Genomic DNA, 19,467 nt, shown 5'->3' with positions numbered 1-19,467 from the left:
AACAGCAACAGTTTATAGTACTACTTTTTAAATAGTTAATTTCAAAAACATGAAATCTAAATAGTTCTGCTTCAATTCAGACAATGCCAGCCTGGAAAGTACAGTATTTGCCCACCCTTGCACTTTCCTTATTCTCCCTCTCTTCTTTTCTGTAGCTGATTGTGAGCTGACTCAGCTGCAGGATAAACTGAGGGAGACAGAGATGGTAATGGAGAGGATTGTCTAAAGCCAGCTGCAGGATAAGCTGAGGGAGACAGAGATGGTAATGGAGAGGATTGTCTAAAGCCAGCTGCAGGATAAGCTGGAGGGAGACAGAGATGGTAATGGAGAGGATTGTCTAAAGCCAGCTGCAGGATAAGCGGAGGGAGACAGAGATGGTAATGGAGAGGATTGTCTAAAGCCAGCTGCAGGATAAGCTGAGGGAGACAGAGATGGTAATGGAGAGGATTGTCTAAAGCCAGCTGCAGGATAAGCTGAGGGAGACAGAGATGGTAATGGAGAGGATTGTCTAAAGCCAGCTGCAGCTCTAAAAGGTTTGTTGTTTACCTGCCGTTCTCCTCCAAACTCTCTCATTTATTCTCCCTTCAGTCTTTCTCTCATTCATACTATTTGCATACGAAAGAACAAACAGTATATTCAAATTGTTACTTTAAAAAAAAACAGTTATCTGGGTCATTCCTTTCCCACCTCGCATGGTTTTTCATGGCAAAAATATTTGCATTTAATTTTATTGAATACAATCTGGATTGAACAATGTATTTACTTTACTATTACTGTAGTTGTACTTTCAACTGTAATTGCAACTCCCATTGATTGACTGGTGAATCCTAATGGTAAGACCCTGACCTGTGGCTTTGATGTGCTGCTCTCTCTGCAGGGTGACATGGGGAGTGCCGACCAAGAGGAGAGACTGCTTCTCCAGCTGAGAGAGATCACACGGGTGATGCAGGAGGGCCGCCAGGCGGAGGGGGTCACCCCACCAGAGATGGGGGCCCAACACTGGGAAGGTATCATGGGATTGAACCCCTTTCTGGGGCCCTTCTCCACCACACAACAGCTATTGTTATATGGGGATACTTCTTTTGTGCTTATTTAATGGTTGTCACACCACGGTGGCACTTATTGCTTATATGGCATCATTAAAGACTTGTCTGAATATGTCATCCACAATCAACAATATGGGAACTCACTCTACATACTTAGATGAAGTTGTGTGGAAAAAGGAATGGGGTGGTGAAATAATTTGTCATGGACAAAGGATCTCAAAGGGTGTGATGATATTAATTAACAAAGATTTTGATCTGAATCTGCAAATAGTCAGGAATGATTCGCAAGGAAGGTGGATCCTTTTGAATAAGAAAGTGGACGAAAAAGAGATTTGACTCACTAATCTATATGGTCCAAATCAGGATGATCCACACTTCTTCGAAAACATTTATACCAATTTATTGAACTTACAGACAACAAATGATCTAATCATTATGGTAGGAGACTATAACACAGTGTTAAGTACCTCAATGGACCGTAAAGGTAATCACTCCACAAACAATCATCACCGTGCCCTTAAGGAAATCACAAATATTATGGACACATTAGAAATAGTGGATATTTGGAGACTAAAAAACCCCGACCTAGTGAGATATACATGAAGGAGACTTAATCAAGCTAGTCGTCTTGACTACTTTCTTGTCTCTTTCTCTCTTGCATCAAAGGTGAAAAAAGTTTTAATAGGAGACAGAATGCAATCGGATCATCATCTAACTGGTATTCACATAACTCTTATAGATTTTCCATGTGGATGGGGATATTGGAAATTTAATCAAAGTTTACTGGAGGACAACTTATTTTTAACTAAGACAAAATAATTTATAACTGAATTTTTCCAGTATAATATAGGTTCAGCAAATCACCTTATCGTTTGGGATACGTTTAAATGTACCTTCAGGTGTCATTCAATTCAATATTCATCAATAATAAGAAAGCAGTTTGTGGCTAAAGAGACAAGACTAACAAGGGACATCCATTAACTAATAGTACAGGTAGACAGCAATAAAAGCGATACTACAGAGATACAAAATAAGTTAGAGGAAAAACAAAAAGAACTCGAGGAACTTATTCAAGAACGATCTAATGTAATCTATTACAAAAATAAAGCAAACTGGATGGAATATGGAGAAAAATGCACAATATTCTTCCTGAATCTCCAATACAGGAACGCTAACAAAAATAATTAGCAAGAAACTCGTTACTCGTTACTGAAGACGGAGTCATCTATGATTCTCTTCTCCGGCGCCGACAGAGATGGCCGCCTCGCTTCGCGTTCCTAGGAAACTATGCAGGTTTTTGTTTTTTTACGTGTTATTTCTTACATTAGTACCCCAGGTCATCTTAGGTTTCATTACATACAGTCGAGAAGAACTACTGAATATAAGATCAGCGTCAACTCACCATCAGTACGACCAAGAATATGATTTTCGCGACGCGGATCCTGTGTTCTGCAACACGGCCTGCAACGAAAACATGCGGACTCTCCTTCACGGCAGCCGAGGTGAGTAAAACATTTAAACGTGTTAACCCTCGCAAGGCTGCAGGCCCAGACGGCATCCCCAGCCGCGCCCTCAGAGCATGCGCAGACCAGCTGGCCGGTGTGTTTACGGACATATTCAATCAATCCCTATACCAGTCTGCTGTTCCCACATGCTTCAAGAGGGCCACCATTGTTCCTGTTCCCAAGAAAGCTAAGGTAACTGAGCTAAACGACTACCGCCCGTAGCACTCACTTCCGTCATCATGAAGTGCTTTGAGAGACTAGCCAAGGACCATATCACCTCCACCCTACCTGACACCCTAGACCCACTCCAATTTGCTTACCGCCCAAATAGGTCCACAGACGATGCAATCTCAACCACACTGCACACTGCCCTAACCCATCTGGACAAGAGGAATACCTATGTGAGAATGCTGTTCATCGACTACAGCTCGGCATTCAACACCATAGTACCCTCCAAGCTCATCATCAAGCTCAAGACCCTGGGTCTCGACCCCGCCCTGTGCAACTGGGTACTGGACTTCCTGACGGGCCGCCCCCAGGTGGTGAGGGTAGACAACAACATCTCCACCCCGCTGATCCTCAACACTGGGGCCCCACAAGGGTGCGTTCTGAGCCCTCTCCTGTACTCCCTGTTCACCCACGACTGCGTGGCTACGCACGCCTCCAACTCAATCATCAATTTTGCGGACGACACAACAGTGGTAGGCTTGATTACCAACAACGACGAGACGGCCTACAGGGAGGAGGTGAGGGCCCTCGGAGTGTGGTGTCAGGAAAATAACCTCACACTCAACGTAAACAAAACTAAGGAGATGATTGTGGACTTCAGGAAACAGCAGAGGGAACACCCCCCTATCCACATCGATGGAACAGTAGTGGAGAGGGTAGTGCGTTTTAAGTTCCTCGGCATACACATCACAGACAAACTGAATTGGTCCACTCACACAGACAGCATTGTGAAGAAGGCGCAGCAGCGCCTCTTCAACCTCAGGAGGCTGAAGAATTTCGGCTTGTCACCAAAAGCACTCACAAACTTCTACAGATGCACAATCGAGAGCATCCTGGCGGGCTGTATCACCGTCTGGTACGGCAACTGCTCCGCCCACAACCGTAAGGCTCTCCAGAGGGTAGTGAGGTCTGCACAACGCATCACCGGGGGCAAACTACCTGCCCTTCAGGACACCTACACCACCCGATGTTACAGGAAGGCCATAAAGATCATCAAGGACAACAACCACCCGAGCCACTGCCTGTTCACCCCGCTATCATCCAGAAGGCGAGGTCAGTACAGGTGCATCAATGCTGGGACCGAGAGACTGAAAAACAGCTTCTATCTCAAGGCCATCAGACTGTTAAACAGCCACCACTAACATTGAGTGGCTGCTGCCAACACACTGACACTGACTCAACTCCAGCCACTTTAATAATGGGAATTGATGGGAAATTATGTAAAATATATCACTAGCCACTTTAAACAATGCTACCTAATATAATGTTACATACCCTACATAATTCATCTCATATGCATACGTATATACTGTACTCTATATCATCTACTGCATCTTGCCATTTTTATGTAATACATGTTTCACTAGCCACTTTAAACCATGCCACTTTTATGTTTACATACCCTACATTACTCATCTCATATTTATATACTGTACTCGATACCATCTACTGCATTTTGCCTATGCCGTTCTGTACCATCACTCATTCATATATCTTTATGTACATATTTTTTATCCCCTTACACTGTGTATAAGACAGTAGTTTTGGAATTGTTAGTTAGATTACTTGTTGGTTATTACTGCATTGTCGGAACTAGAAGCTCAAGCATTTCGCTACACTCGCATTAACATCTGCTAACCATGTGTATGTGACAAATAAAATTTGATTTGATATTTTAAAAGAGGAAGCTAATTATTTTAGGCAGATGTTTTCTTTTCTGTTTCATCCTTTCCACTGAATGAAGATTATGGTAAGGAATTATTTCCAAATAATATAAAAACCCCAGGGCTTGATAGCATACCGGTAGACGTATGTTTTAACTACTCCTATAGAAATTGTAGTGTGTCACGTACTCAGCAGTAAGGTCTGATTTCTCTATTATTAAAACAAGACCCAGATGGCAAATATAAAGACCCAGTCTACCTAAAAAAAACTGGAGGCCCCTTACACTTCAATGTTGTGATGCAAAATGCATAGCTCTCAAAATTAAAAGGGTTTTACCAGGTATTGTTCATCCTGATCAGACAGATTTTCTACATGGACGATACATTGGAGATAATATACGACAACTACTAGAAACAATAGAACATCATGAAACACATAAGAAGCCAGGAATGGTATTTATAGCGGATTTTGAAAAGGCATTTTTTAATTAATTAAGTAAGACTGGATTTTATTTATAAATGCCTGGATTTTTTCAATTTCGGCAATTCTCTTATAAAATGGGTAAAAATAATGTATAGCAACGCCAGGTGTAAAATAGTAAATAACGGCGACTTCTCAGAGAGTTTTGAATTGTCAAGAGGAGTTAAACAAGGGTGTCCGCTGTCATCATATCTATTCATTGTGGCCATTGAAATGCTAGCTATTAAAATCAATAACAATAATAACCAATAACAACATTAGAGGATTAGAAATCCAAGGCTTAAAAACAAAGATGTCCATGTATGCCGATGACTCAAGTTTTATATTAAGTCCGCAAGCTAGATCCCTGTAATGTCTCATTAAAGATAACTTTTCTGGACTCTGGACTCAAACCTAATTATGATAAGTGTACAATACTACGTATTGGATCCTTAGAAAATACAACTTTTACATTACCCTATAGTTCACCTATAAAATGGGATGATGATGAAGTAGACATACTCTGTATTCATATCACAAAAAATATAAATAAGCTCTCCACAATGAATTTCAATAGAAAACTTGTAGAAATAGACAAGATCCTGCAACCATGGAGAGGTAAATACCTGTCTATTTATCGAGAAATTGCCCTGATTAACTCCTTAGTTATATCTGTTTACTCACTTACTTATGGTGCTGCCTACTCCGGGTGATTCGTTTTTCAAATCATATGAGCAAAAAATATTTTGCTTTATCTGGGACGCTAAACCAGACAAAATACAACGTGTCTATCTATATAATTAATATGAATTGGATGGGTTGAGATTATTAAAAATAAAAGCACTAAACCTCTCTCTAAAAGCTTCACTCATTCAAAAGTTTTATTTGAACGCTAAATGGTTCTCAAGTAGATTACTAAGAGAAGCTATTCCATTGTTTTAAAAATGGTCTTTTTGCCTTTGTACAGATTGCCATGTCTCATTTTCGATTAATTGAAAAATATACTTTTTTTCAAAGTATCTCTTTTTCAAACAAGCATTGCAGAGCTGGCTACAATTTCAATTTCATCCCCCTGAAAAGATAGAACAAATATTACAACAAATATTATGACTGAACTCAAATGTGCTGGTAAAATACCTGTATTTATGGGAAAATTGTATTTTGTTCTTAAATAATATTGTAAATTGGAATGATGGAGTTATGTCCTTCATGGAGTTATCAAAATTGTACTGAAAGGTCTGCTCAATCCAAGAGTACAACCAATTGATTACGGCATTGCCCCAAAAGTGGAGGAGGCGGGTGGCAGCGGGAGGAGGTAGAGAAGTGGTCTGTTAATGAAAATGGAAACTTTATTAGGTAGTGTATATATATCCATGGTTGAATTAGGTTTCCCAGAAGATCGCCATCCATGCTGGGAAGAGCACTTCTGTGGATGTGACCATTCCCAGGCGACCAGCACTGAGGAGCAGCCAAGACGACCAACGAGAGTGGGGCTGACCAGGAGGAGGGTGGGGCTGAGGATGATGAAGGTGGAGCTGAGGTAGGGTCTGATTTGAATACTGATGAGGGAGCTGCTGATTTATCCACTGGGAATGAGGAAGGTGGAGCTAAGTGTGAGACTGAGGTAGAGAAAGAAGGAATGGACCGGGAGGAGGGTGGGGCCAATGACAAGCTGGGTGTGGCTGATGAGATGGGCGTTGCAGAGGAGCAAGGGGAGGAGCTTGAGTACACACTAAAGATGTCCATGGTTTTGGAGTGAGAGGAAAAGGATAGTGTCAACGGAAACATCATCTGGCCGTTCTTAGATGGAAGAAATAACCACAAGGAAACACTATTGATTGACTTCCCTAAATTCCTTTCAATATTTGGGAGATGAGTGCGACCTACAAACAAGTCTGATTACGTCTGTCAATAAACATTTCTTTCTAGCCTCGAAAAGTTTCAATACTGGATGGAACCTTGCATGAAGGCTGGCAGTTATCCAGTCTGTAACAGAGTAGAGGAGAAAAAAGCTCCACCTGAGAAAGATGGTATCCCTTCTTCTCTTGCTAAGTGACAGTCTGAAGCAGAAGTCATACAGTACCCACAGTATTGTACCAGTGCCTGGTTAAGGATTCCCCCATTGAATAATAGCTTACAGTAAACTGACTGATTGGGATTGTGCTCCTACACATCCGCTTAAGAACATTAGAATCAATGTGAAATTTATCTAGAACTTCCAGACCTTGGCTCTGACATTCGTCAAAAATTAGTCACATAATTGATCTTTAGCTTGTTCTACATGTCTGTGTGAAGAAAATTAAAAACTACAATGTTCTTTCTGCATAAACCCATCTGGACTTGGCGCTATAAGGTTATCTGTAGTCCAATCACAAGCCTGAACAAAGAGACGTGTTCTGATTGGTCTGCCATCGCCCTCTAAGTATGGTCTATGCTAGCCAGATAATGGCACGCAAGCAAAAAAGAAAAATCTTACAAGTAAATCGTGATAACAGTCAGAACCCATGATCAGACTAATAACTATAGTTACATTTATGTATTCAAATAGCTAGTTGTGACTGAACATATCTGCAATTGCAACTTCTACATTTTTTTTTTACTAATGTCTCAGGATGTTGATGCTCTGCACTCTAGTTTCCTTTTAAGGTGAGGACAAATGTGTAATGAAAGGATTCACCATAAAACACTTGGTCTGGGATGTGAAAACTTTGATTATCACTATGTCAGAACTATGATTTGTGTAGACAGAACCTTAGTAGAAATGATAATTGGTGACCTTGGGACTAAGACTTTTTTCCTGCTTACTTAATGGCTATAATGCAACACTGGACCACTAGTTATGAAGAAAAACTCACTTTTATACACGATTGATTAACCTGTATGCCAATGTTGTAAAAAGTAGTCACTGCTGTGGAAGATCTCCTGGTTTGATAACCAACAACCTTAAAATAAATAAGTCTCAAGTATGTGTCAAACAAAAAACACATTGGTACCAAATGAGAAAAAAGGTTTAATTTATAGAATTGAACATTCTACCAATAGAAAAGCAACAACCAATGTTATTAGCAGAAAGCGTACAATTGACTTGTTTTCAGTAAGTGGCATATTGCCACAGCACAGATTTCCCCATTGCAGTTCAGTAAGTGGTGCCCTGTTGGATTTGGTTTCTGGCCACCGCAGTGTGACAAGAAGTGTGTAATCATTCTGCGTCCTCCAAGTCTCAGATATCCATTGGCTCATCAGGTTTGTCAGCTGCAGGCTCATCTGCAGCCTGGACGACCTAAAGGACAGACACAAGGAGAGGTTAGCAGTGGCCCACATCTTGATTGGCTACCGTTCAACGATAATGTGACAATTCCAACACTTGATGTGTTCAAACAATTTTGTGACATGTTTGTTAACCACTCTCTAATATATTTAAATATACAAATATCTTAGAGGGTGCATTATACTACCCTGGATTCCAAATGAATTGTTCTGTTTCAGTGTGGTTCCAGGCTAGCATTAATCCAACCACTTTCCTCAAATGACATCCATTGTTAGCTCCAAGCCGACTCCTCCTACCTTTCTCTGCGGCCTCTCCTCTAGACCCACGAGGAAAGGAGCCACGTCATCATCGTCGTAGATGGTGAACTCCATGTCTTTCCCCACAATACCGATGGAGACATTCTGAAAGGCAGGGAGAGCTACTCAGTAAAATCCTGGGTTGTGTTCATTAGGCACCAAACAGAAGAAAACCAACAAACAGGGAGGAACTAACTGGACTAAGAAAAAATTAGTTTATCATAAATGTTCTGTTATATGACCTAATGAACACAGCCCTGTTCAGCAGCAGTGGTAAGACCAGTTGGTTGAGCCATAGCAGCTTACCTTAGTCGTGAGGTCCTGTTCAGCAGGGAGTGTTTCTCTGAGCCCAAGCAGACCATGCCTGACCAGCTCATTCAGATTACCTAAATACAGACAATGCAATGGACAAAGGGATAAATGCAAAGAGCATGTGCTGAAATGTGTGAGACAGGTGCTACAGTTAACAAGCATCAAACGGTATTTACTTTATAGTAAGTGTCTGAGTAGACATGCATTTGTGCCCTCAGGTATGCATTTGTGTTAGTACTTGTGAGAACTACAAATAGTGTGTGTGTGTGCTCTCACAGTCCAGGAAGGTGTTCATGTGTCTCTCTAGGTATGTGCGGGCAGACTGGGAGCGGGCTCCGATGGACATGGCTTTGCAGTCGAAGTAGTTTGCAGAGGGGCAGGTCTGGAAGATATGAGGTCCCATGTCCTACAAGAAGAAACCATAAGGAGATAATGACAGATGCTCCACATTACTAATTAATGTTGCTTTAAGAATCACATACTACTTCTAGAGTATTACACCCCTCCATCAGCAGACCTAGTTTCCATTAAAAACATGACAAAGAGAACTCACATCGTAGCCAGCGATAAGCAGTCCCACACCATAGGGTCTTCTTCCATATCTCTGTGTGGGGATTTGGGTTTCTGAGGGACAGGTCAAGGGTTACATTGTTAACAGTCTAGAGGACAGCACCCAAATTCCCAAACCTGACCTCACCGCTTAACTCATGAAAAGCCCAAAGTGTGCATTTTGACATTGAAACATTGATTGGAGTGCCGGTGCAGGCTTCTAGAGGTGAATATGTGAAAACATGACAAAGGATACTGCTTCCAATGAGAGTGACGAGGCGCGACACTGGGAGAGGCCTGTCAAACACAAACCTGGAGTCCAGGCATTCCTGTCTCATGAAGTTACTGTCGAGGAAGACGGAAGGGAAAATCTTGACACAGATTACAGTGGATACACTTTGCATACGAAGTCATGGTATTCCTACAACTAGACACGAGATGTGTGTGTGTGTGTCGTACCAGAGGAGCCTGGCATCTGCAGTCAGCCCGGCAATAGAGATGCCAATGTGTTCATCAACATGGAGGATCTTCTTCTGGTGAGCAGCCAGCTCAGACTGGGCTCTCTGTGGATAAACCCGAACACAGTCTCAGTCAACAGCCCATTGATAGTCACTGCAAGTGTCAAATGTACTTAGTCAAGAGTAAGGTACTAACATGTACATTTTTATTTCATCTTAACTGGCCTGGCATACCGGAAACATAACTTTTACTGAGGGCGAGACGCTCTTATTCATTTAATACATTTAACCTGGGCATAGGAGCACCGTCTACTCAGCACAAAATTGCCCTCTGGTTCTATTTTCTAGATTGCAAAGTGTGGCTCATGTCCGCATCCAGTGTAGCAGGTAAAAAAAAAAATCAAACATACTGTTTTCCTGAAGTCTCAGTGTAGCTCCTATGTAACTCTTGACAAAATAAAGCTGTCACAGTGTAGAATATAACTGGGATGTTACTGGGAAATACCTTGAGAGCAACCAGGACTGCATGGGTTCCGGACTTGAGCCCCACTGTTGCCGAACCTTGTTTCACCGCCTCCATGGCGTATTCGATCTGGTGAATGCGCCCCTGAAACAAGTGCATTGATAATGTTACCTTATTTGGGAGACACTGCAGGTAATCTCATTCCCCAAACATTTAGAATCATTTTGATGTCCGTTGAGTTACGTTAATGCTGTAGTGAGTACCTTGTAAGGTCGCTTTCTCATAAGGCAACTTGGCCCTTACCTGAGGACTCCATACTGTGACGTCATTGTCGTACTGGTTACGGAACTGCAGAGAGAAAAAAAGGTAGTTGTGTCAGTTTTCACGGTATATTGGTCAAGAAATACACATGACATGTTTTACTTACGTAGTTATCTTGCATTGCGATGAATTATCTACCAAAAAAAACAACTCGACACAAATCGTGTTTGCCACCCTAGACTAAGGTATTGTATTGCTATGAATAAATTATAACGCAAGCTAGGAAGCAACCGACCTTGTGGCTTTGTTTACAGTCACCTGGCAGGGGGTGCACCCACAGAATTAGTTAGTAGAATATGAGCTCTATGGGTGCACCTCTGACGTCAAACAGGTTTGAAACTTTTAGAGGTAGGTATGACAACTAGCTAAATTTGTTCCAAGCAGCTGGTTGCAAGCATTTGGAAGACAGCACCGCGAACCACCATGCAATTTCAATCAGCCTCTGACTGCATAGGTAATTACGGAGGGTTGACTGCAAAGACCAATGGCATTCGGCAAAGTTGGGTAACTTTTATGGCAGTCAAAAAACGAAAGTGAAACAAGCAACATTACACTGGCTAACGATAGCTAGCTAACGTAGCATGCTAGTTAGCTACCTAGCTGTGTTATGTTGCTAACTAGCCACCTAAAGTTAGCTAACTTAGTTACGTTACTATGTAACTAACTGCTAGCTAGGCTAGTACTTTTTATTTATTTCATCTTATTGAGATAGTTAACAATCTAGCTCGTGCATAATCATAAACTTCCAGATGCTTGCTGTTTTGTGCTTACTCACAGTGCACTCGTTTCCTCTGTTGTGCTCATAGACTTGTGCTAAGCTAGTCTGGCTAACGTACATTTAATATCCTTTCAACGAGTGATAGCTAGCTAGCTGCTCTAGCTTATCGAACACTTTTGCCATTCAATGTATGCGACTTATTGTATTACTTATTAAGCAACACTCGCGCTTAGAAACGTAAAACAAAATGCATGCTTTATTCATTCTTACCATCTCTGCTGTTGCTTGGTGAACTGTGACTCTGGATTGATTTAGTTCCCTAGATCTGTGACGTAAGGCAAAGCAGTAGATCTCAGAAATCCATTCAATAGATTAAAATTCGAAATGCAATCCAGTGGTGTAAAGCGCTTAAATAGTACTTTAAAGTATTTTTACTTTTTTTTTTTTGAGAGAAAATAATGTCCTTTTTACTCGATACATTTTCCCTGACACCCAAAAGTAATCGTTACATTTTGAATGGTTAGCAGGACAGGAAATTGTCAAATTCAAGCACATAAAAAGATAATCCCTGGTCATCCCTACTGCATCTGATCTGGCGGACTCACTAAATACAAATGTCTGAGTGTTGGAGTGTGCCTATGGGATCAATATCATGCCAAGTGTATTGTGAACACACAGCATGCAGTTTGTATTTGTGTATAATGATCTGTACAAATAAGTACCAATCCACAAATGTAAATCACTTGTTTTCATTTGGCATGATATTGATCCCATATGTGCCCCCTGCTATCAGTAAATAAAAAAAGAAAGAAAATTGTGCCCTCTGTTAAAAAAATATATAATATATTTAGAGTTTTACTTTTAATACTTAATTCAATTTTAGCAATTACATTTACTTTTGAAACTTAAATATATTTCAAACCAAATTATTTTTGACTTTTACTCAAGTAGGATTTTACTGGGTGACTTTCACTTTTACTTGAGTCATTTTCTATTAAGACATCTTTACTTTTACTAAAGTATGGCAATTGGGTATTTTACCACTGATGTAATCAAAGATTGAAAACGTTAATAATTTTTACTTGACCAAAGACTTGCAATTTTACTGTTTATTTTAAATGATTCCTGTCAATTGTGAAATTAATTTAGATTTTGATTGTTAAATTCCATTCCAGAATGTATGTGTATGGTTCTCAGAACGTTGCAATAACTGGAATGACATATACTTGCAGTAATAAATGCAAACAACATTTTGTTTTAACATTTATTTTTCTGCAATGAAGTACATAATTGCAGTGTGCCTAGATGAGCACTGGATGGCAGCAGTAAATTGGAAGTTTTACATCACAGGCTACAGTAAACTGATACTGTGTGTGTGTGTGTGTGTGTGTGTGTGTGTGTGTGTGTGTGTGTGTGTGTGTGTGTGTGTGTGTGTGTGTGTGTGTGTTTTCCACTTTTTTTTTTCTTTGACTTGTTGGCTTTGACAGTTATTTTGTTCAATAAGGATTCATTACGCTATACATTGTCTTTCTTATTTTATGAAGTATACAGTACTACAATCTCTGTATAGGGGCATAGGTCATTGGTCAGGTAGTCATGTTTTTCTTCTATATCTGCAGGGTTGCTATTTCAGGTCAGGACAGGTCTGCAAGAAATGCTTTGTATTTCATTTTCAATGTACAGAATTCCTTTGAATGGGGATTTATCACCAAGTCCTGCCGAATCAGTCAGAGCTACAAAAAAAAAGGTCTTGTCAATCCAGTATTGTTGAGCTGCCATCAAATTAAACCTGGATATTTTGCATTCTGAATAGACAAAATTACTCTTGAAGGAAAAATAACTAGACCAAAATCAACTTGCATCACTCCAATCAAAGCAGGGATGGGCCAAACAACAGTATAGGCTACTTTTGATTCACAATGTGCAAAAAGAGCATCATAGTCACAACACATGCTCTGTAAGCCTGTCAGAACAGCAGTGAACACAGCTGAGTGTAGTATACAATATGAACAAGCTCATGGATGCAGGGTTCATTTATGCTGCAGTAGTTTATGTGTCGGGGGGCTAGGGTCAGTCTGTTATATCTGGAGTACTTCTCCTGTCTTATCCGGTGTCCTGTGTGAATTTAAGTATGCTCTCTCTAATTCTCTCTTTCTCTCTCGGAGGACCTGAGCCCTATGACTATGCCTCAGGACTATCTGGAATGATGACTCCTTGCTGTCCCTAGTCCACCTGGCTGTGCTGCTGCTCCAGTTTCAACTGTTCGGCCTGCGGCTATGGAACCCGGACCTGTTCACCGGACCTGCTACATGTCCCAGACCTGCTGTTTTCAACTCTCTAGAGACAGCAGGAGCGGTAGATACTCTTAATGATCGGCTCTAAAAAGCCAACTGACATTTACTCCTGAGGTGCTGACTTGCTACGGTGATGCTGAGGTGCTGACAACTACTGTGATTATTATTATTTGAACATGCTGGTCATATATGAACATTTTAACATCTTGGCCATGTTCTGTTATAATCTCCACCTGGCACAGCCAGAAGAGGACTGGCCACCCCTCATAGCCTGGTTCCTCTCTAGGTTTCTTCCTAGGTCTTGGCCTTTCCAGGGAGTTTTTCCTAGCCACCGTGCTTCTACACCTGCATTGCTTGCTGTTTGGGGTTTTAGGCTGGGTTTCTGTACAGCACTTTGATATATCAGCTGATGTAAGAAAGGCTTTATAAATACATTTGATTTAATTGATTTTATCCCTCTTTGAATCCTTCTCTCCCCACTCTCCACCTCTCTCTCTCCGCCCACCCTCTCTTTTTTTATTTGGGTTGAAACGGCTGGACACTGAGAGCCTAGACTCTGTTAATGATATCTGATGTACCCTTGATCCGGAGGGAGATTAATTAAAGGAGCTGTGCTGACGAGCCCTCCTCCCCTGCCAAGGCAGATGCAGTGGTGACCATTACATCAGCGTGCCTCCTTTGTGATTGAGCTTCTAGGAGCTGTGCTGAGCTCAGCATATTTCGCTAGGGCTTCATTTAACTCTGCCAAATGGCCCCCTTTTAATTTTTCAAATGGAAGAGTGGCCTGAGTCACTCTGTGACGGGTCCAAGCCACGCCGCCAGTCCTCACACGCAGGGAAGGAAGAGGAGGAGGGCGGAGGTGTAGCGTTATGGATTTGGGAAGACGAAAGCAAGGTTGCTCACCCAGACCAAGTCTCGGGGAACAGATAAGTCAGTGCATTGTCAACTGTGCTTAGCTATCTCAATCAATGACACAACAGTGTGTGTTATCACAAATCCAGAAAAACTGTCCCTAAAAATGTGCTTGACTATGTTTTTGAAGCCCTTGTGGGGTTCCGGCCCTTTGACCCTCATCAACAAGGTCATTGTCATCACAGACAAAGTCAAGCATTTTCATGATTTGGAGTTGTAGTTGGACCTCAGAGGTGCATCATAGTCCTCCCAGCGACTCACTGGAGCGAGAGATGATGACATCAGCGCCAGCAGTGAACCTGTACGTGCCTCCAGATATGGATTGCTTGAGTATCCAGAGTGACTAAATGTGTTTACATACGCCCCCATCTCACGCCACTGTTGCTTAAAATAGGCCAGCGATGTGTTTAGCCTGAGAATCAGCTGGACTAATGGGCCGGTCTGCCAAGTATGCATTAAGCTGGCAGGTACCACGGAGCGGGTCAAGGGTCATCAACAGCACACGGAATGAACAGAAAGCCCCCCTCAATAGGTTTTATGAGCATGTATACATATTCATTGACTATTACATTTTCCACAAAATGCTTGGACACGCAGCAGCAGGTGGTGGAGGAGTTGAAACTCATACAGAATCTTGCCATCCATTTCCTTGCGTTTTCTCAAAGAGTTTACACGGCATTTTGTCAGTTAATGGCTGAAAAGGCTTCTTCTGTCTCAAACCAGGAAGAGCACATTGTGGAGCACTTACTAATATCAGAGCCAGGTAGATTGCCTCTTCACTCAGCCTTTGGATCTAACAATAGCTAGCCAATAAGTGGCGAACCTCATGTTGTGTCGCACATTTATACAGCTCAATCCCCTCGACTAGGGAAATGCATGGAGGTCATGCAGCAATGATGGAAGTTGACTGTTTGAATGAACACACCAGAGTTCAAATGTCCAGCCTCCTAGATATATAGTCCCGCTCCTCTCTCAGCGCTCCTCATGTCTCGTTTTCTATGAGACAAATGCTTCCTCGTTAGAAAAAAATGCCACCTTATCTGATGTTTTCTGGGTTCCCCTAAAACATCACTGCTGTAGATCATTTCTAAACATTTTCAATTTCACAATTTCACAAGCCCCATTATACATTTCGTGCTGGGAATCATGGAATCAAGAAAATGTCCATGCACTATGTGGATTTCGGTACAGATTGTCTTAGTATGGGGGTCAGGAACCTGATGGTCCTGATGGTCCAGAGCCACATGGAGGCTCTTTAACTGTCCCTTTGTGTCTCAGTGGTGATCTATAATTAGCCATTTGATCTAATCAATACATTGTACAATGCCTGATTTAGATTCATGTATGTAGATAAACAGCCATGTTGGCTCTCCCCTGAATCACCTGGTGTTTGAGGTTCTGACTGACAGCTGTGATGGCTCTTATGTGTTTGGTGTCGGGTTTTGTGGGACATCATGTGTTTTTTGATGTGCTATCGTTCCATGCTGCTCTGATTCTGCTCTGACAGGTGTGACTAGCAGGCTCTAGCCTCTGGGCCTTCAGTGTCCATCCAGCCATTAGAGAGAGGAGGAGAGGGTAGTCCCGCCTCCTCCCCATTTTCCCTGTCAACCATGTTGTGAGCGTGCGGTCTAATCAGAAGTCAACAGGTGGTTTCGTAAGGGGTCCATTGAGGGAGATTCCACGACAGGACTCCATTACACCAAGGGCAGGATGATCTAGGGAGGTATTTTGATGTGTCAGAGTGAATTACTCCAAACAAGTGTTTCAAGCCCTCAGGTGCTTTTCATGTGTGACAGCGAGGATGTTTATCACAACTGTAATTTCCTGGCAAGGTTACTCATATCACTAGTGAGAGGGGAAGGGGGAGTGTTATCCTTAGATAAAAATAAATTATTTTGTCATTGAACTGTCATCATTCTCAAATCAAATCGTCTTATAGATGTCCCTGCCTATTGTAGCACCTACTTATTTTCTTCACATAAAGGTAGCTTGGCTTTTCAAACAAAATAATCAGACAACAAGCACTGACAGACAAAACACAACTCCCTCAAGTTAATGTAGACACCATCTATTTCTTCATCCTCCTCCGTGGTCAGTGTAGATGGAGAAATCGGTCGATACCAAGTCTGGGAAGCAAGAAGACGTCAAATCATTACTGATCTCAAATTATTTCCCTTGCTCCCCGGCAAATGATCAAACATGAATTGCATTTGCTCATCCGATACTGTAATTTTGGAATAGCTAATGTGAGAGGTCCCTTTTGGAGACGGGAGAGATTCTTGGCTCCACTTCCTCTGCTTTATGAGCAGCCTCTTCAATTTTCTCACAAATTTTTCTCTGGAGTTTGACAACAAATCTATGAGCTGGGTTTTCAGCCTGTATGGGTTGGGTATGACATGAAAATCCTCAGGAATGTGTTCTTAGTCAATCTGCTGTGAAGCACAGTATCTTATATTTTCCTCAGACTCACTATAGTGTAACTCATCAACCATAGTACTGTGTTATAAATAGGGTTGCAAATCCCAGTTGGAAAACTTTTGAAATCCGCTTGAAATAAGCCGAAAATCCTGCGAATCACTGTTAGTCTGCACCTGTTGTCTACGAAGCACGTGTCAAATACAAACATTTTATTTGATCCTCAATATGTAGTCTGTCCATGAGAGATTAGCGCACCTCTAATATCATCATCTATCCTGATGAGCATGGTATCTCTCTCTTTAGCCAGTACACAGCATTGTGCACTCATCGAATTGACACCCAATAACTGATTCCAATCACTACCAATGTCTGTTTGACAGGTTTCACATGAATGTTCTATGTACACATTTATAGACCACAGATTATTAAAAAACATGAGCGATTTAGACAACACATTCAAGGTATATGAGGACTTAGGGATTGTTTCATATCCTTCATTGAGCATATAATGTCATCCAGGACAGACTGAAGGATTCATTCTGACACAGTGGGACCATGTCCCATTGCAGAGGACTGAGCAGGAGAGCAAACCAGGACAGGGATCGTTGTCGGATCAATATTGTGGGAACAGACCTGGGAAAATACAATCCATAACATTAAAAGCTTAACCATGATCACAAGTATGTTCTTTGCACTTGGGACACTTTTGAACGAACTCATGAATTTACTATAGAACATTTAACAGCCAGAACACTTAGGAAATTAACATTGACATTGCATCAGATTGAAGCATGTGGAGACTCCTTTTTCATAATATTACATTGTCATCTATAGGTATTTTTGATACCTGTGGTAGATAGTAAAACTTCAGGCCAGAATTCATGTAGCACATTCCCACTCTGTGCTTTCAAAGTTGAGTTTGAGTTGCACAGCAGTGTGTCTGTTATGGAGGGAGATGACACTTGATTTCCATAGCGCCGTGCAGAAATCCACTTTCTGCAGTTGATTGAATCTCAGCCTTAATCTGAAAGTGTTCACACCCCTTGACAATTTTCACATTTTAATGTGTTACAGTTTACATTTTAAATGAATTAAATTGTGATTTTGTGTCACTGGCCTACACACAATACCCCATAATCTCAAAGTGGATTTATGTTTTTAGAAATGTAAATGAATTAAAATTGAAAAGTTGAAACGTCTTGAGTCAATAAGTATTCAAGCCCTTTATTAATCCAAGCCTAAATAAGTATTCAAGCCCTTTATTAATCCAAGCCTAAATAAGTATTCAAGCCCTTTATTAATTCAAGCCTCAATAAGTATTCAAGCCCTTTATTAATCCAAGCCTCAATAAGTATTCAAGCCCTTTATTAATCCAAGCCTCAATAAGTATTCAAGCCCTTTATTAATCCAAGCCTCAATAAGTATTCAAGCCCTTTATTAATCCAAGCCTCAATAAGTATTCAAGCCCTTTATTAATCCAAGCCTAAATAAGTATTCAAGCCCTTTATTAATCCAAGCCTCAATAAGTATTCAAGCCCTTTATTAATCCAAGCCTCAATAAGTATTCAAGCCCTTTATTAATCCAAGCCTAAATAAGTATTCAAGCCCTTTATTAATCCAAGCCTCAATAAGTATTCAAGCCCTTTATTAATCCAAGCCTAAATAAAGGTTCAGGAGTAAAACTGTGCTTTAACAAAGTCACATAATAAGTTACATGGACTCACCCTGTGTGCATTAATAGTGTTTAACATGTTTTTTTGAATGACTACATCATCTCTGCACCCAACATATACAATTAAGATCCCCTAGTCAAGCAGTGAATTTCAAACACAGATTCAACCACAAAGACCAGGGAGGTTTTCCAGTGCCTCGCAAAGAAGGTCCCCTTTTGGTAGATGGGGAAAATGTTTAAAAGCAGACATTGAATATCCCTTTATGTATGGTGAGCTTATTAATTACACTTTGAATAGTGTATCAATACACACAGTCACCACAAAGATAAAGGCATCCTTCCTAACTCAGTTGCCGGAGAGGAAGTAAACCGCTCAGAGATTTCACAATGAGGCCAATGGTGACTTTAAAACAGTTACAGTATTTAATGGCTGTGATAGGAGGACTGAGGATGGATCAACAACATTGTAGTTACTCCATAATACTAACCTAATTGACGTAGTGAAAAGAAGGAAGCCTTTACAGAATACAAATATTCCAAAACATGCATCCTGTTTGCAACAAGACACTAAAGTAATAGTGCGAAAAATGTGGCAAAGCAATTCACTTTTTGTCCTGAATACAAAGTGTTATGTTTGGGGCAAATCCAATACGACACATTACTTGTCACGCCCTGACCTTAGAGCTTTTTATGTCTCTATTTTGGTTTGGTCAGGGTGTGATTTGGGTGGGCATTCTATGTTCCTATTTCTATGTTTTTGTATTTCTTGTTTTGGCCGGGTATGGTTCTGTCACAAATGTGTTTATAGGTGGCAAGGAAGTCATGCGCAGGAGAATAAACTCGGTAAATGGAGTAATTGAATAAAACATAACTCCAAAACCAT

At 41.0% G+C, this 19,467-nt stretch overlaps 2 protein-coding genes and 1 long non-coding RNA gene across 4 annotated transcripts in view; 2 read left to right on the top strand and 1 right to left on the bottom strand.

Annotated features, from left to right (window-relative positions):
* Positions 1-233: 233 nt before the first annotated feature.
* Positions 234-1,606, top strand: LOC127912236 (uncharacterized). Its single transcript, XR_008081606.1, has 3 exons — positions 234-533; positions 878-1,007; positions 1,058-1,606. It is a non-coding gene; the product is annotated as an uncharacterized LOC127912236 (long non-coding RNA).
* Positions 1,607-7,893: 6,287 nt separating this feature from the next.
* On the bottom strand, positions 7,894-11,692 carry LOC118359353 (proteasome subunit alpha type-1). Of its 2 annotated transcripts, none has more exons than XM_035737891.2 (10): positions 11,559-11,692; positions 10,553-10,597; positions 10,292-10,393; positions 9,788-9,891; positions 9,585-9,673; positions 9,333-9,403; positions 9,056-9,185; positions 8,774-8,853; positions 8,468-8,572; positions 7,894-8,183 (listed from the first exon to the last, which is right to left on the bottom strand). In XM_035737891.2, exons 1-10 carry the CDS (start codon positions 11,559-11,561, stop codon positions 8,124-8,126), a joined length of 789 nt encoding a protein of 262 aa, XP_035593784.1. In that variant the 5' UTR covers positions 11,562-11,692; the 3' UTR covers positions 7,894-8,123. The 2 variants fall into 2 exon arrangements, with proteins under 2 accessions (XP_035593784.1, XP_035593783.1); XM_035737890.2 differs by lacking the exon at positions 11,559-11,692 and adding an exon at positions 11,346-11,475.
* The window catches only part of LOC118359352 (calcitonin-1-like), a 36,535-nt gene continuing 27,979 nt past the window's right edge, over positions 10,912-19,467 (top strand). Inside the window, exon 1 of the mRNA XM_052480749.1 lies at positions 10,912-11,024. The gene's annotated coding sequence lies outside the window, so the exon portion shown is untranslated. The remainder of the gene's footprint in view (positions 11,025-19,467) is intronic.

Source organism: Oncorhynchus keta, chromosome 26, assembly GCF_023373465.1.
Source record: "Oncorhynchus keta strain PuntledgeMale-10-30-2019 chromosome 26, Oket_V2, whole genome shotgun sequence".
Classification (NCBI taxonomy): domain Eukaryota; kingdom Metazoa; phylum Chordata; class Actinopteri; order Salmoniformes; family Salmonidae; genus Oncorhynchus; species Oncorhynchus keta.
The sequence above is the reverse complement of the archived record's forward strand: the minus strand, read 5'-3'. Positions and strand labels throughout refer to the sequence as shown.

What these genes read in the sequence shown, in the direction of transcription:
- LOC118359353 (XM_035737890.2), bottom strand. Translation starts at nt 11,408, where the DNA reads ATGTACGTTAGCCAGACTAGCTTAGCACAAGTCTATGAGCACAACAGA. An exon ending in CAGTCCTGGTTGCTCTCAAG is followed by an intron (nt 9,892 to 10,291) that starts GTATTTCCCAGT and finishes GTTTATCCACAG; the next exon opens with AGAGCCCAGTCTGAGCTGGC. An exon ending in CATGAACACCTTCCTGGACT is followed by an intron (nt 8,854 to 9,055) that starts GTGAGAGCACAC and finishes GTCTGTATTTAG; the next exon opens with GTAATCTGAATGAGCTGGTC.